We start from the raw sequence: 15,373 nt of genomic DNA on the forward strand, positions 1-15,373 counted from the left end.
GAGGGATAGGACTGGGCTCAAGTGGGATCAGAAAGATTGCTTTCCTTCTTAAATTTTGACTCACTCTTTTGACTGGATTCCTTCAGTAATAATCTTATTTTTCTAAAGCCTTAACAGAGCATTTGATCATAGTCTGTGTTAACTATTCATCTGTAACATCTTTTAGGAATATCATAATGCATGAAGGCAGCTGGGGGATATCTCACACACGTGTGCCAACTGAATCTCGGCCAGGCCATGTAGCCCTGATAGCAGGGTTTTATGAAGACGTCAGTGCAGTTGCCAGAGGTATTGTCTATTTAGATGACTTTATCACATGAAAAATTTATTGCAAAAATATTGCTTCTTTAACACTGAATCATGACACAAAGTGAAGTATGTTTTGAGATACTTTTTTTTGGCCATGCTGCGTGGCATGTGGGATCTTAGTTCCCTGACCCGGGACCGAACTGATGCCCCCTGCAGTGGAAGCATGGAGTCTTAACCACTGGACCACCAGGGAAGTCCCTGTTTCGAGATACTTTTGACAAGTATTTTAGCATGCCTAAGTCACATAAATACAAACTGGGATTGACTCAAGAATTAAGCTTTAGCTTTTTATCATCCTGTGCTATTGATGGAATATGATTGGATGGATTCATGGATTTCCTAGATCTTAACACTCGAAAGGTCAAAAGTGATTCTATATTTTAGTAAGAAGTAAATTATCTATTGTAAGCTTTTTAAAAAAAATTGTAATATAATACATGTAGCAAAATCTGTTATTAGTTTTGCATTTGTTCTACAATTAATCCTCATTGTTATTATTTGAAAAATACTTCTTTAGGGGATATACTAATATTTCATCATGTATATATTACTTTTGTCATTGTTTGCTTTTTTCTCAATTACCTGAAGGATGGAAGGAAAATCCTGTGGAATTTGATTCTCTTATTAATGAAACCAGGCACACATGGTGCTGGGGGAGCCCAGACATCTTGGCTATGTTTACCAAAGGTAAAAGTCATTGATTATATTTCCTCAGCTACTAAATAGGCAATAAATCAATATGGTAATTTAAAATATATACTATATTTTATTGATTTTGAAATACATGGTTTTACATGTTTAACATCTCTGAAATAAGGGTGTATATTGCAATAGATAGACATGTCAGTTTGATTTTTTTCCTTCTTAGTTGTACTTGAAATGTTGAATTATACAGTTTTTAATACCTTGGATTCGATGAAATGGTATATGTATGACTCTTAACATCTAATAGCTTTTTTTTTTCTTTTAATTTTTTTTTTTTTTTTAAACATCTTTATTGGGGTATAATTGCTTTACAATGGTGTGTTAGTTTCTGCTTTATAACAAAGTGAATCAGCTATACATATACATATGTTCCCATATGTCTTCCCTCTTGCGTCTCCCTCCCTCCCACTCTCCCCATCCCACACTTCCAGGCTGTCACAAAGCACCGAGCTAATATCCCTGTGCCTTGCGGCTGCTTCCCCCCAGCTATCTACCTTACTACGTTTGTTAGTGTGTATATGTCCATGACTCTCTCTCGCCCTGTCAAAACTCACCCTTCCCCCTCCCCATATCCTCAAGTCCGTTCTCCAGTAGGTCTGCGTCTTTATTCCTATCTTACCCCTAGGTTCTTCATGACATTTTTTTCCCTTAAATTCCATATATATGTGTTAGCATACGGTATTTGTCTTTTTCTTTCTGACTTACTTCACTCTGTATGACAGACTCTAGGTCTATCCATCTCATTACAAATAGCTCAATTTCATTTCTTTTTAAGGCTGAGTAATATTCCATTGTGTATATGTGCCACATCTTCTTTATCCATTCATCCGATGATGGGCGCTTAGGTTGTTTCCATGTCCTGGCTATTGTAAATAGAGCTGCAATGAACATTTTGGTACATGACTCTCTTTGAATTTTGGTTTTCTCAGGGTATATGCCAAGTAGTGGGATTGCTGGGTCATATGGTAATTCTATTTGTAGTTTTTTAAGGAACCTCCATACTGTTCTCCACAGTGGCTGAACCAATTCACATTCCCACCAGCAGTGCAAGAGTGTCCCCTTTTCTCCACACCCTCTCCAGCATTTATTGTTTCTAGATTTTTTGATGATGGCCATTCTGACTGGTGTGAGATGATATCTCATTGTAGTTTTGATTTGCATTTCTCTAATGATTAATGATGTTGAGCATTCTGTCATGTGTTTCTTGGCAGTCTGTATATCTTCTTTGGAGAAATGTCTATTTAGGTCTTCTGCCCATTTTTGGATGGGGTTGTTTGTTTTTTTGTTATTGAGCTGCATGAGCTGCTTGTAAATTTTGGAGATTAATCCTTTGTCAGTTGCTTCATTTGCAAATGTTTTCTCCCATTCTGAGGGTTGTCTTTTGGTCTTGGTTATGGTTTCCTTTGCTGTGCAAAAGCTTTGAAGTTTCATTAGGTCCCATTTGTTTATTTTTGTTTTTATTTCCATTACTCTAGGAGGTGGGTCAGAAAGGATCTTGCTGTGATTTATGTCATAGAGTGTTCTTCCTATGTTTTCCTCTAAGAGTTTGATAGTTTCTGGCCTTACATTTAGGTCTTTAATCCATTTTGAGCTTATTTTTGTGTATGGTGTTAGGGAGTGATCTAATCTCATACTTTTACATGTACCTGTCCAGTTTTCCCAGCACCATTTATTGAAGAGGCTGTCCTTTCTCCACTGTACATTCCTGCCTCCTTTATCAAAGATAAGGTGTCCATATGTGCGTGGGTTTATCTCTGGGCTTTCTATCCTGTTCCACTGATCTATCTTTCTGTTTTTGTGCCAGTACCATACTGTCTTGATTACTGTTGCTTTGTAATATAGTCTAAAGTCAGGGAGCCTTATTCCTCCAGCTCCTTTTTTCATTCTCAAGATTGCTTTGGCTATTCGGGGTCTTTTGTGTTTCCATACAAATTGCGAAATTTTTTGTTCTAGTTCTGTGAAAAATGCCAGTGGTAGTTTGATAGGGATTGCATTGAATCTGTAGATTGCTTTGGGTAGTAGAGTCATTTTCACAATGTTGATTCTTCCCATCCAAGAACATGGTATATCTCTCCATCTGTTGGTATCATCTTTAACTTCTTTCATCAGTGTCTTATAATTTTCTGCATACAGGTCTTTCGTATCCTTAGGTAGGTTTATTCCTAGATATTTTATTCTTTTTGTTGCAATGGTAAATGGGAGTGTTTTCTTGATTTCACTTTCAGATTTTTCATCATTAGTATATAGGAATGCCAGAGATTTCTGTGCATTAATTTTGTATCCTGCTACTTTACCAAATTCATTGATTAGCTCTAGTAGTTTTCTGGTAGCATCCTTAGGATTCTCTATGTATAGTATCATGTCATCTGCAAACAGTGACAGCTTTACTTCTTCTTTTCCGATTTGGATTCCTTTTATTTCCTTTTCTTCTCTGATTGCTGTGGCTAAAACTTCCAAAACTATGTTGAATAAGAGTGGTGAGAGTGGGCAACCTTGTCTTGTTCCTGATCTTAGTGGAAATGCTTTCAGTTTTTCACCATTGAGGATGATGTTTGCTGTGGGCTTGTCATATATGGCTTTTATTATGTTTAGGAAAGTTCCCTCTATGCCTACTTTCTGGAGGGTTTTTATCATAAATGGGTGTTGAATTTTGTCGAAAGCTTTCTCTGCATCTATTGAGATGATCATATGGTTTTTCTCCTTCAATTTGTTAATATGGTTTATCACATTGATAGATTTGCGTATATTGAAGAATCCTTGCATTCCTGGAATAAACCCCACTTGATCATGGTGTATGATCCTTTTAATGTGCTTTTGGATTCTGTTTGCTAGTATTTTGTTGAGGATTTTTGCATCTATGTTCATCAGTGATATTGGCCTGTAGTTTTCTTTCTTTGTGACATCTTTGTCTGGTTTTGGTATCAAGGTGATGGTGGCTTCGTAGAAGGAATTTGGGAGTGTTCCTCCCTCTGCTATATTTTGGAAGAGTTTGAGAAGGATAGGTGTTAGCTCTTCTCTAAACGTTTGATAGAATTCACCTGTGAAGCCATCTGGTCCTGGGCTTTTGTTTGTTGGAAGGTTTTTAATCACAGTTTCAATTTCAGTGCTTGTGATTGGTCTGTTCATATTTTCTATTTCTTCCTGATTCAGTCTTGGCAGGTTGTGCATTTCTAAGAATTTGTCCATTTCTTCCAGATTGTCCATTTTATTGGCATAGAGTTGCTTGTAGTAATCTCTCATGATTTTTTTTATTTCTGCAGTGTCAGTTGTTACTTCTCCTTTTTCATTTCTAATTCTATTGATTTGAGTCTTCTCCCTTTTTTTCTTGATGAGTCTGGCTAGTGGTTTATCTATTTTGTTTATCTTCTCAAAGAACCAGCTTTTAGTTTTATTGATCTTTGCTATTGTTTCCTTCATTTCTTTTTCATTTATTTCTGATCTGATTTTTATGATTTCTTTCCTTCTGCTAGCTTTGGGGTTTTTTTGTTCTTCTTTCTCTAATTGCTTGAGGTGCAAGGTTAGGCTGTTTATTCGAGATGTTTCCTGTTTCTTATGGTGGGCTTGTATTGCTATAAACTTCCCCCTTAGAACTGCTTTTGCTGCATCCCATAGGTTTTGGGTCGTTGTGTCTCCATTGTCATTTGTTTCTAGGTATTTTTTTATTTCCTCTTTGATTTCTTCAGTGATCACTTCATTATTAAGTAGTGTATTGTTTAGCCTCCATGTGTTTGTATTTTTTACAGATCTTTTCCTGTAATTGATATCTAGTCTCATGGCATTGTGGTCGGAAAAGATACTTGATACAATTTCAGTTTTCTTAAATTTACCAAGGCTTGATTTGTGACCCAAGATATGATCTATCCTGGAGAATGTTCCATGAGCACTTGAGAAAAATGTGTATTCTGTTGTTTTTGGATGGAGTGTCCTATAAATATCAATTAAGTCCATCTTGTTTAATGTATCATTTAAAGCTTGTGTTTCCTTATTTATTTTCATTTTGGATGATCTGTCCATGGGTGAAAGTGGGGTGTTAAAGTCCCCTACTATGAATGTGTTACTGTTGATCTCCCCTTTTATGGTTGTTAGTATTTGCCTTATGTATTGAGGTGCTCCTATGTTGGGTGCATAAATATTTACAATTGTTATATCTTCTTCTTGGATCGATCCCTTGATCATTATGTAGTGTCCTTCTTTGTCCCTTTTAATAGTCCTTATTTTAAAGTCTATTTTGTCTGATCTGAGAATTGCTACTCCAGCTTTCTTTTGGTTTCCATTTGCATGGAATATCTTTTTCCATCCCCTTACTTTTAGTCTGTATGTGTCTCTAGTTCTGAAGTGGGTCTCTTGTAGACAGCATATATAAGGGTCTTGTTTTTGTATCCATTCAGCCAATCTGTGTCTTTTGGTGGGAGCATTTAGTCCATTTACATTTAAGGTAATTATCGATATGTATGTTCCTATTTCCATTTTATATATTGTTTTGGGTTCGCTACTATAGGTCATTTCCTTCTCTTGTGTTTCGTGTCTAGAGAAGTTCCTTTAGCATTTGTTGTAAAGCTGGTTTGGTGGTGCTGAACTCTCTCAGCTTTTGCTTGTCTGTAAAGGTTTTAATTTCTCCATCAAATGTGAATGAGATCCTTGCTGGGTAGAGTAGTCTTGGTTGCAGGCTATTCTCCTTCATCACTTTCAGTATGTCCTGCCACTCCCTTCTGGCTTGTAGGGTTTCTGCTGAGAGATCAGCTGTTAACCTTATGGGGATTCCCTTGTGTGTTATTTGTTGTTTTTCCCTTGCTGCTTTTAATATGCTTTCTTTGTATTTAATTTTTGACAGTTTGATTAATATGTGTCTTGGCGTGTTTCTCCTTGTATTTATCCTGTATGGGACCCTCTGTGCTTCCTGGACTTGATTAACTATTTCCTTTCCCATATTAGGGAAGTTTTCAACTATAATCTCTTCAAATATTTTCTCAGTCCCTTTCTTTCTTTCTTCTTCTTCTGGAACCCCTATAATTCGAATGTTGGTGCGTTTCATGTTGTCCCAGAGGTCTCTGAGACTGTCCTCAGTTCTTTTCATTCTTTTTTCTTTATTCTGCTCTGCAGTAGTTATTTCCACTACTTTATCTTCCAGGTCACTTATCCGTTCTTCTGCCTCAGTTATTCTGCTATTGATCCTATCTAGAGTGATTTTAATTTCATTTATTGCATTGTTCATCGTTGCTTGTTTCATCTTTAGTTCTTGTAGGTCCTTGTTAACTGTTTCTTGCATTTTGTCCATTCTACTTCCAAGATTTCGGATCATCCTTACTATCATTATTCTGAATTCTTTTTCAGGTAGATTGCCTATTTCCTCTTCATTTGTTAGGTCTGGTGGGTTTTTATCTTGCTCCTTCATCTGCTGTGTGTTTTTCTGTCTTCTCATTTTGCTTATATTACTGTGTTTGGGGTCTCCTTTCTAATAGCTTTTTTTTTTTTTTTTTTTTAAATTTATTTAATTAATTTATTTATTTACTTTTGGCTGTGTTGGGTCTTCGTTACTGTGCGAGGGCTTTCTCTAGTTGTGGCAAGCAGGGGCCACTCTTCATCATGGTGCGCAGGCCTCTCACTATCACGGCCTCTCGTTGCGGAGCACAGGCTCCAGACGCGCAGGCTCAGTAGTTGTGGCTCACAGGCCTAGCTGCTCCGCGGCATGTGGGACCTTCCCAGACCAGGGCTTGAACCCGTGTCCCTTGCATTAGCAGGCAGATTCTCAACGACTGCGCCACCAGGGAAGCCCTCTAATAGCTTTTTAATCTTGGGCAAGTTAGATAACTTCTTTGAAGTTCAGTTTTCTTTTCTGTAAAATGTGATAATAATTTCTATCTTCTAGGTTTGTTTTGGGGATTAAATAAGATAATTCATGTGAAACATTTAGCAAAATGCTTATTATGACGATGATAACTCCTCATAATGATGATGTAGATGTCTGGTTCATTTTACTTTGATAGATTATTACTAAGAAGTTAGTAGATAGTCACATAAAGATTTAAATGTTAATATTTATAACTTCTATTTGCATATATTCAGGATCATGCCATTTGGATTTGTTGTATGTGTTGTATTTCTGCATGAATCTGCAAGTATTCGAACATCTCTTGATTAGAAAATTCATTTACATTATTTTCTAAAATCAGTTGGATTCCATTTGAATTTTATGTCATTAAATGCTTTTTAGTGAGAGCATTATGATCATTTCACCTAATGAAAAGGTTTACACTTAGTCAAGAATATAATATAATAATTGTAATTACTAAACATTATTATAATATGTCTCAAAAGTAAAACAGATATTCAGAATTTTCTGTATGATAGTCACAGAACATTATTATGTAGAGCAGGTCAAAAAACTCATACTGCTTGCCATTTATATACTCCCTTCTTTGGAAAGCAGTTAAGCTTTTTGGGGGACTGGTGGTAGTGAGGATGGATTAAGTTGCTATGGTTACCAAATTTACCTCCCTACTTCTGACTACAGTTGATAGGACAGGACGCCTGGAGATAATCGAATAAGAATGTTCCATTTCTTATGGCAACCCACAGACCCACTCAGATCTTTACTTAGAATGTGGGAAGTAGAATGGCTGAACAGTAGAATAGTATCATTAGAGCTAAGCTGATATTATAAGAGATTTGTCATTATTTTGTTATATCTCTTACTTATGAGCTGTAAGAGCCTAACTCAGAAATTCACTAAGTTGATTAGATTCTTAATAAAATCCTACAAATATGTAAGATTAATATATTTGTTGACCCTTTCAAACTATTTGGCAATAAGCAATATTTATTCCCTTATATTGAGAAAAATGCACATATTTTATGAATAAAAGAATTGAAATATTTGAATTTTCTTCTTGGTTAGGGAATTTTGTAAAACAAATGATTTCATCCATTTTAGATTGTACCATCCTTAGATGCACAAATTCTTTGAATAGTTTAATCCTTACAGGGAGACAAACTTTGGTGTTTACTCTTGTGCTGTTGTGTTTCATTAGCACTGTGACTTTGGCAAGTTAATTAACTCACTTGTAGTGTATCTGTAAAATTGGAATATGTTACTGTGAGAACTAAAACAACAGCATAGGTTATAGTATAAACTATGGTCCATGGCAGATCATTAAACATTTTTTTCTTCAAATTTCCTTTTCAGGTGCTAGTGGAAACCATGTTTTTGCACATAATTATGATGCTTACAGTGAGGATTTTGGTGCCCAGGATGTAACAAAACTGGATACCTGGGTTTTTGATAACGTGAAGGTACGTGCTATTGAGTGGCTAATCTACAGCACACGTATTTGTACCTAATGTACTAGAAACTGACTTGTTAGTAAATGCATCTTAGTTTTTTTTATTTGTATGAACTTGAAAGTTCTTTATTGTAGCATACTACTTTAAAAAGACTGGATTCTAGGAAATTACACATTCTACAATAACCAATTAATAGAAGTTTAAAAAAAATAATTTAAAAAAGTTAACTCTGGACTTCCCTGGTGGCGCAGTGGTTGAGAATCTGCCTGCCAATGCAGGGGACATGGGTTCAATCCCTGGTCTGGGAGGATCCTACCTGCTGTGGAGCAGCTAGGCCCGTGTGCCACAACTACTGAGCCTGTGCTCTGGAGCTTGCGAGCCACAACTGCTGAGCCCGCACGCCACAACTACTGAAGCCCACGCACCTAGAGCCCGTGCTCTGCAATGAGAGAGGCCACTGCAATGGGAAGCCTGCACACCGCAACGAAGAGTAGCTCCCACAACTGGAGGAAGTCTGTGTGCAGCAACAAAGACCCAATGCAGTCAAAAATAAATAAATTAAATAAATAGATTTATTTTTTAAAAAAGTTAACTCTTAAATTCCGTGTTTCTGACAGTAAAATGAGCCCTTGGTTGGATTTAGGAAACCTGCATTTCTTTCCTAGTTTGCTGAATCATCCTAGGTAAACCTTCTTGATCTTTCTTTGACCACAGAACCAGTCTCTTACAAGTAGTGAGACCATGTGATTTGTTTGAAAGTCTTCTGAAAAATACTGCTCAAATCTAATGCATTTATTATAACATAAAGTAGATGTTTAAAAAAATTTGTACTTTAAAGAAAAATTAGATAAGCAAAAACAAATTCACAAGTTAATCATAATAAAATATTTGAATTTTGTTAAGATATCGAGTTTTTTGGACTATTTGTTAGTGACAATCATCACAGCTTCACCAGGAATCCAATAGAATTTATATTTTCACAAACCGTAAAAATCTCAGCTGTGGATATTGGGTCACTCCTTTCTGTCAATCTATTCTTTCTCATCTCCAAATTATAACTCATAATTCATCTGTTATAAGAAGCATTCATTGATTGACCCTTAATGATTCTTCCTTTTACCAGTAGTGTCTTTGGACTGACATTGCGGACTTCTCCATAATGTAGTCATTTTTATTGTTTGTTTGTAAACAGTCAGTATGTGTCTGCATTTTTCTTTGTATTTACTTATCAGGAATTAAGTGCTCAATGTGTTCTTTGATAAACCCTATTTCTTTTATCAGAATATTTTTCCTTGAAGCTTTCTTTTTTCATTTAACATATGCTTTTGTCAAAACGGAAGACCTTCAAGTTAAATAAAATCTCTTCAAAAAAATAATTAGCAATTTATTTTGCTATCACTTCTTAATATAATTGACTTATATTAGTATCTGCTTAAAGGCCTTTGGCTTCTAATTTCGTAAACATGCCAAAAATGTTCCAAAATCATGGATTTGATTCCTTGTGGATAGGCAGATATTGCTAATGACTGGCCTGACAACACTGCTAGTTGGTGATATGATAGTGACTAGAAAAAAAATTTGCCTACAACTTCATAAGATATGATAGAGACATGTACATTAATCAATAACAAAAATATGAAATCATCAACAATGATCAGTGGTGTGAAGGAAAAATGCAGGGACTAAGAATATATCTTTAGAAAATTCTGATCTAAACTAAACAGTTAGAGGAAGACTTTCCTGAGAGTTTTGAGATAGTCTCTGGAGAAGTATACGAGACAAAGAAATGGATGGATCTGGATTGCATATAGAGAAGAGTATTTCAGGCCAACAGCGTTATGTGAACTTGGGCCCTGAAAGGAGAGCCAGCATAATGGATTTGGGGAACTGAAAAAAAGGGGAGGTTAGCATGGCAGGAACACTTACTAGAGCACAGTCTGAGATCAGGCTAGAGAGGGAGTCAGGGGTCCAACCTGGACTTTGTGCCCTGGCCAGAGACTCATGCTTAATTCTAGTCAAACGGTTTACAAATATATGCCAATTTCTACTCACTTTTTTAAAAATTGTGGTAAAATATCCATAGCCATCTCCTCTATTAGGTCTTCCATGACTTCCCTTTGCTTTACCCCACTTCCAGTTTGACTTAGAGAACCCTCTTCTATATTCCCTTAATACCTCTATCTTAGTACCTTATTATGCTATGCTGTAATTTTTGATACATTGGCAACAATTTCAATCCTATGGGAAAAGAATCTAAAAAAGAATGGAAAAAAAAAAAGATGTGTGAGGACTAACTGTTCAAATACATCCCAGAGGATTAAAAGGAACTCTGCTTTTATTTAAGCTTACAACTGCCTATATTATAAGCCATTGGATCTAACAAGCATTTCTGTACTGTTTATGCAAAAAGGAGGGGATTTAAAAACAAAACAAAACAAACAAAAAAATCCAAACAATTTCAATCCTATATACATCTTATGGCAGAGATACTGTTTTTTTCACATTGTTAAATCTAAATTCCTATCATGGAATTGTCTGGTACATAGATACATGATTAATTTAGATTAAATTCAACGCTGTAATAGAAAAAAAATATTGCTTAGAAGTTCTATCTCAATAAGAGATAATGCCAGAAGTATGCAGCCCAAGATTGATGCAGTCCAATATTGCCATAGTGGTTCCACAATGTCATTAAGACCCAGTCTCCTAAGTTTCTCTTCTATCCTCAGAGCATGGTTTTAGCTTCAGAGTTGTCTTACAACCCAAGAGATGCTGGAGTTCCAGCCATTATTTTAAATGTTTTAGGCCAACAGTACGAGGAATCGAAAAGGACCTTCTGTCCTACTAAATTAAATTTATTTCAAAAAGCCTTAGGTCCACATAGTCCTTTGACCGAAATGTTTGACTTATATCTCATTGGCCATAACCAAAAAGGCACATGTAGCTGTGAGAGAGAATAGGAAACATGTAGCTTTTAAGTTTGGAGCACTGACATGTCCCATAAAATCAGAGGTTTTACTTGTAGAGAAAGGGAGACTGCATGCTGGGGTAGTCATCTAGCAGTCTCCCATGAGGTATAATAAATATTTGTTAAGTACAAAAATGAATGAGTGTCTTTGAGCTAAGAAAAGTGGGATTGGTGGGCATAATTATACTAAATATTGGGGGGAAAGAAGCTAGGAGTGCATTCTATCTCTTAGGTACAAAAGACCAACTTTTTAAAAGGCAGTGAGAATCTAATAGGCTGAGCTCTGTAAGATAAGTGTTTCATGGCTTCCCAGATCTTGTGTCCACATATGAATGAATAGCACTTTTTACAAAGCTGAATATTATCAGTCATGAAACAAATTGTAAATTTGACTCAAGTTCAATTGCTAAGTTTTTTTGTTTCTTGTCAGCTTTCAATTATATCTTCAGAATGTAATTCCTTTCTCTTGAAAAACTTACCATTTCCATCTAGATTTAAAATTTCTTAGAGGCTAATTAGAATGTATTTGAAAGGGGCTAGGTAGAATATACATTTCATACATATATGAAAGTTAGGGGGCCATTTTATGTTTTTAAGGAGGATTGGTAGCATTATGTTTATGTTTTTAAAAAAAATTATTTCTATTCTTGACTAGATGGTTTCTCTGATGGCACCATTTATATTTTTAATGTTTGTAATAATGAAGAATTATCTGAAATAATATTTCAGACTTTTGTTGGAAAGTTAAATACCTCTTATTCTTAAAATTAACATCTTCTATAGTTCATTTATGTGAACAATAATTATATATCTTGGCAGCCTGTTGACGTATTTAAAATAATTTTAAAATACTCTCCATAGGTACTTGTTTACATGTTCATGTGTATGTAAGCACAGGATGAATCCTTTTCTTAGAGGGCTTTATGAATCCAGTTTATCATTATGAAATTAATCATTTTTGAACCGTATTTCCTTTCATTAAGTGGACATTTTTCTATCATACAATGTGAAGAACAGATTCTAGTCTCGGGACAAAGGAAATAGGAGGCTATTTGCAATGTTGCAAATGAGAGACTATGGTTGGACTAGGGTAGTAACATAGGACAACAGAAGTATGAAAACATTTTAAACTCATAAAGCGCTCCTAAACTGTTGCCACTAGTACCGTTTTACTTTTGACTCTTGTCAAAATAGTTCTTCAGTCTGCTATATTTTATTCAATGTTATGAGAACTTCATGAAAACGAGATCCCCGTTCTATAACCTTTTTTCAGCCTAATTATAACACAGAAAATAGCTCACTCGTTATTTGAACATAGATGTCTGAACTGACAAGTACTTTGTGTTGGTAGGTCCTGAGGACAAATTTAAACAAAATAGGATAATTTAATTTTATAGTTATGTATAAATTTAATTAAATGTTTTCATTGGAATTACTTTTTAAATAAAATAAATGAACTAAAATTTTTTAACTGATTTGTTACATATAGGAATTCTTTCATGCTGCCAGAAACAACCAATCTTTGTTTTCTAAACTAAATGAAGACAAAATAGTTTTTTTCTTACATTTATTAGGAATAGATACAAATGGACATGCTCACCGACCATCGTCAAGGTAATTTTAATGCTGTGTTTAATTTCATGGTTTTGAGGGAAACGCCTGTTTGAACTTTTAAAATATTATTATAATGTTTTCTTTGTAATGATCACAACAGAACTTATATTTTAAATAACTCTAAAGTAGAATAAGTTCTCATTTATATGAGATGTAGTATGATATAGTGGCTAAAGTCACATGTGCTGTGACCACACTGCACATTAATATAAGTAAAATATATCCTGTATGTGTATTCCATATTCTTCATTTATCAGGTCAGGGAGAAAAAACTTATATTTTAGAAGTATTTTAGTAAATTTTGAAATAAAAAGCATTTTTATGGTGTTAATATTTATATCACAAAAAGACGTAATTAGCTGTTCCTTATGTTCCATTTAATCAGTGCTGTATCTAGCAGATAACAGTATAAAGTTTTGTATGTGATGTTTCAGTAGTACTCCTTATATAAAACGGCCACTATTTTTCTCACTTTTGAAGACCGTAAGAAAGGAAGAATTCATGTTATACTTTTATTCTTCATTTTGAATTTGGTTTAGATTAGTCTAACTAACTGTAAAGCCTATTGGCTAGCTGCCAGTAATGAATACCTCATGCTTCCCTTCTTTAACACAATGCATTGTCTTAAGTGATAAAACTTATACCAAACCATCCTTGTTCAACTGTATGGAAAGCTTAAATATAGTTTGTTCAAAATATATTATAGTGGTTTATATCACAAACACTCTAAGGGATGGAAATATTCTATAGTTGAAACAGTGATGCTTACCTATTACTAATGTGGAAAGAGCAATATAGTTTACATTATGAGAGGCATGAACTTAAAAGTCATCATTGTTGCATTTGAGACTTAAAAAGCATTCCTTAAAATCTATTTGCTAATCAATATCTTTTTAAAAATCATTTTTGAAAATGATTCCAGATGTTTTTACTTCTTTAAGAGAAGAAAATTACTTTTAACACTCTAAAGAGCTCTGATTTAAAAAAATATTAAAGATGAGATCTAAAAGTACTTCAAGTTATTGACTTTATAAGTTCATGTTGAATAAATTTGATTTTTCCAAATTAATGTAATTAATATAATTTAATTTTCTCTTCTCTTTCTTTTTAAACAGGGACTATTTGAACAATATTAAAATAGTTGATGAGGGAGTGAAAGAAATTGTGTCTACTCTTAAAGATTTTTACGGAAATGATGGGAAAACAGCATTTATCTTTACTGCTGACCATGGAATGACAGACTGGGGTTAGTCTGTTTCTAAATGATATATACTTTACGATTAAAGCAGTGGTAAATGTAGCTTGCAAATGTCTTGTAATGTTGAAGAGGATTAGATATCTTAGTATATGCAAACTGTCTAGCACATAATAGCATGCATAAAATGTTAGTGTATAAAAGACTGATCTTATATAATCTTTCTTCTAACTATGAAGGGAATATACTCTCATTTAACTTGAGAAATTAGAGAAAAGTGTGGTGAAGAAAACAAAAAATACTGATTATCCACCTAGAATTAACTGTATGTGATGGCAGAGGGGGTGAGTTTAAGGTGGTATTACTGAGGGTACTACTAGATGAGCCTATCCCCCCTGTGAGATTCCCAAGGCAAACACAGTGTGTGCACAGAGAACAAAATAAGGCAAAGCTGAGGTTTGGGTCACCAAATCACAATGTAGAATTCTTGTGAGCCGGTTCCACTTTATAAAGGGCTTTTGGCTATACCAGCCAGAGTGGCCTGGAAGAAAAGCATATAGAGACTTTGCTATCCTCTTCAGAGCAGACCTGGCCTCAAACTTGGGTGGTTACTCCCCAAAGGAGCTTTACCTGTTCTTTCTGCCTTTGGTACTACTCTGGTGGCATCTCCTCCAAGTCTTATTGTTATTCTTATTCTTCTTTCAACCAGTCACTCAACAGATGTTCTGCTTTTTGTTTTTGCCTGTTTGTTGTTGATGCTCTGACTTTCTTTGGGAATATTTAGAAACTAATTGTTAAATAGAGATGCAAACATTTGGGAGTATGGTGGCTAGAATTAGCTATATAGAGATCAACTCTTTAAAACTAAGTATTAAAAAATACTTAGGTATAAGTTAATTCTTATATATTGATACTTGTCTTATTACTCTTTGTGTCTTATTTGTAGGTTCCCATGGAGCTGGTCATCCTTTAGAGACTTGTACTCCTTTTGTCACTTGGGGAGCTGGAATCAAGTATCCTCAAAAAGTGTTAGCTCAGAAATTTGATGATACATATTTGCAAGGTATGAACATTTATCTTTATTGTTTTTATAAATGTGACATTTTAAAATAAAACCAAAGTTTAACTTAAAAAAATTACTTTTCAAGTTATAGCTTTCATTTTGATATTTGTGTCATTAATATTTCTATGTATTACTTTTGTATAGTTCATATTATTTGGTTTATAATATTCAGCTTGAAATATAATTGTTAGTTATTTGCCTTGTGAAAGTTCAAGTATAAGTTTTAATATTTTTTTTC

At 34.6% G+C, this 15,373-nt stretch overlaps 1 protein-coding gene across 5 annotated transcripts in view; it reads left to right on the top strand.

The window, feature by feature from the left end:
* Nucleotides 1-15,373, top strand: part of PIGN (phosphatidylinositol glycan anchor biosynthesis class N) — a 118,169-nt gene that overhangs the window by 11,850 nt on the left and 90,946 nt on the right. For all 5 annotated transcript variants that reach the window (XM_032602855.1, XM_032602859.1, XM_032602857.1 and 2 more), the window contains exons 4-9: nucleotides 167-288; nucleotides 898-996; nucleotides 8,198-8,304; nucleotides 12,753-12,877; nucleotides 13,993-14,123; nucleotides 15,019-15,135. In XM_032602855.1, coding sequence (XP_032458746.1) covers nucleotides 167-288; nucleotides 898-996; nucleotides 8,198-8,304; nucleotides 12,753-12,877; nucleotides 13,993-14,123; nucleotides 15,019-15,135 — 701 coding nt within the window. The remainder of the gene's footprint in view (nucleotides 1-166; nucleotides 289-897; nucleotides 997-8,197; nucleotides 8,305-12,752; nucleotides 12,878-13,992; nucleotides 14,124-15,018; nucleotides 15,136-15,373) is intronic.

The sequence above is a fragment of the Phocoena sinus genome, chromosome 14 (assembly GCF_008692025.1).
Source record: "Phocoena sinus isolate mPhoSin1 chromosome 14, mPhoSin1.pri, whole genome shotgun sequence".
NCBI classification, from domain to species: domain Eukaryota; kingdom Metazoa; phylum Chordata; class Mammalia; order Artiodactyla; family Phocoenidae; genus Phocoena; species Phocoena sinus.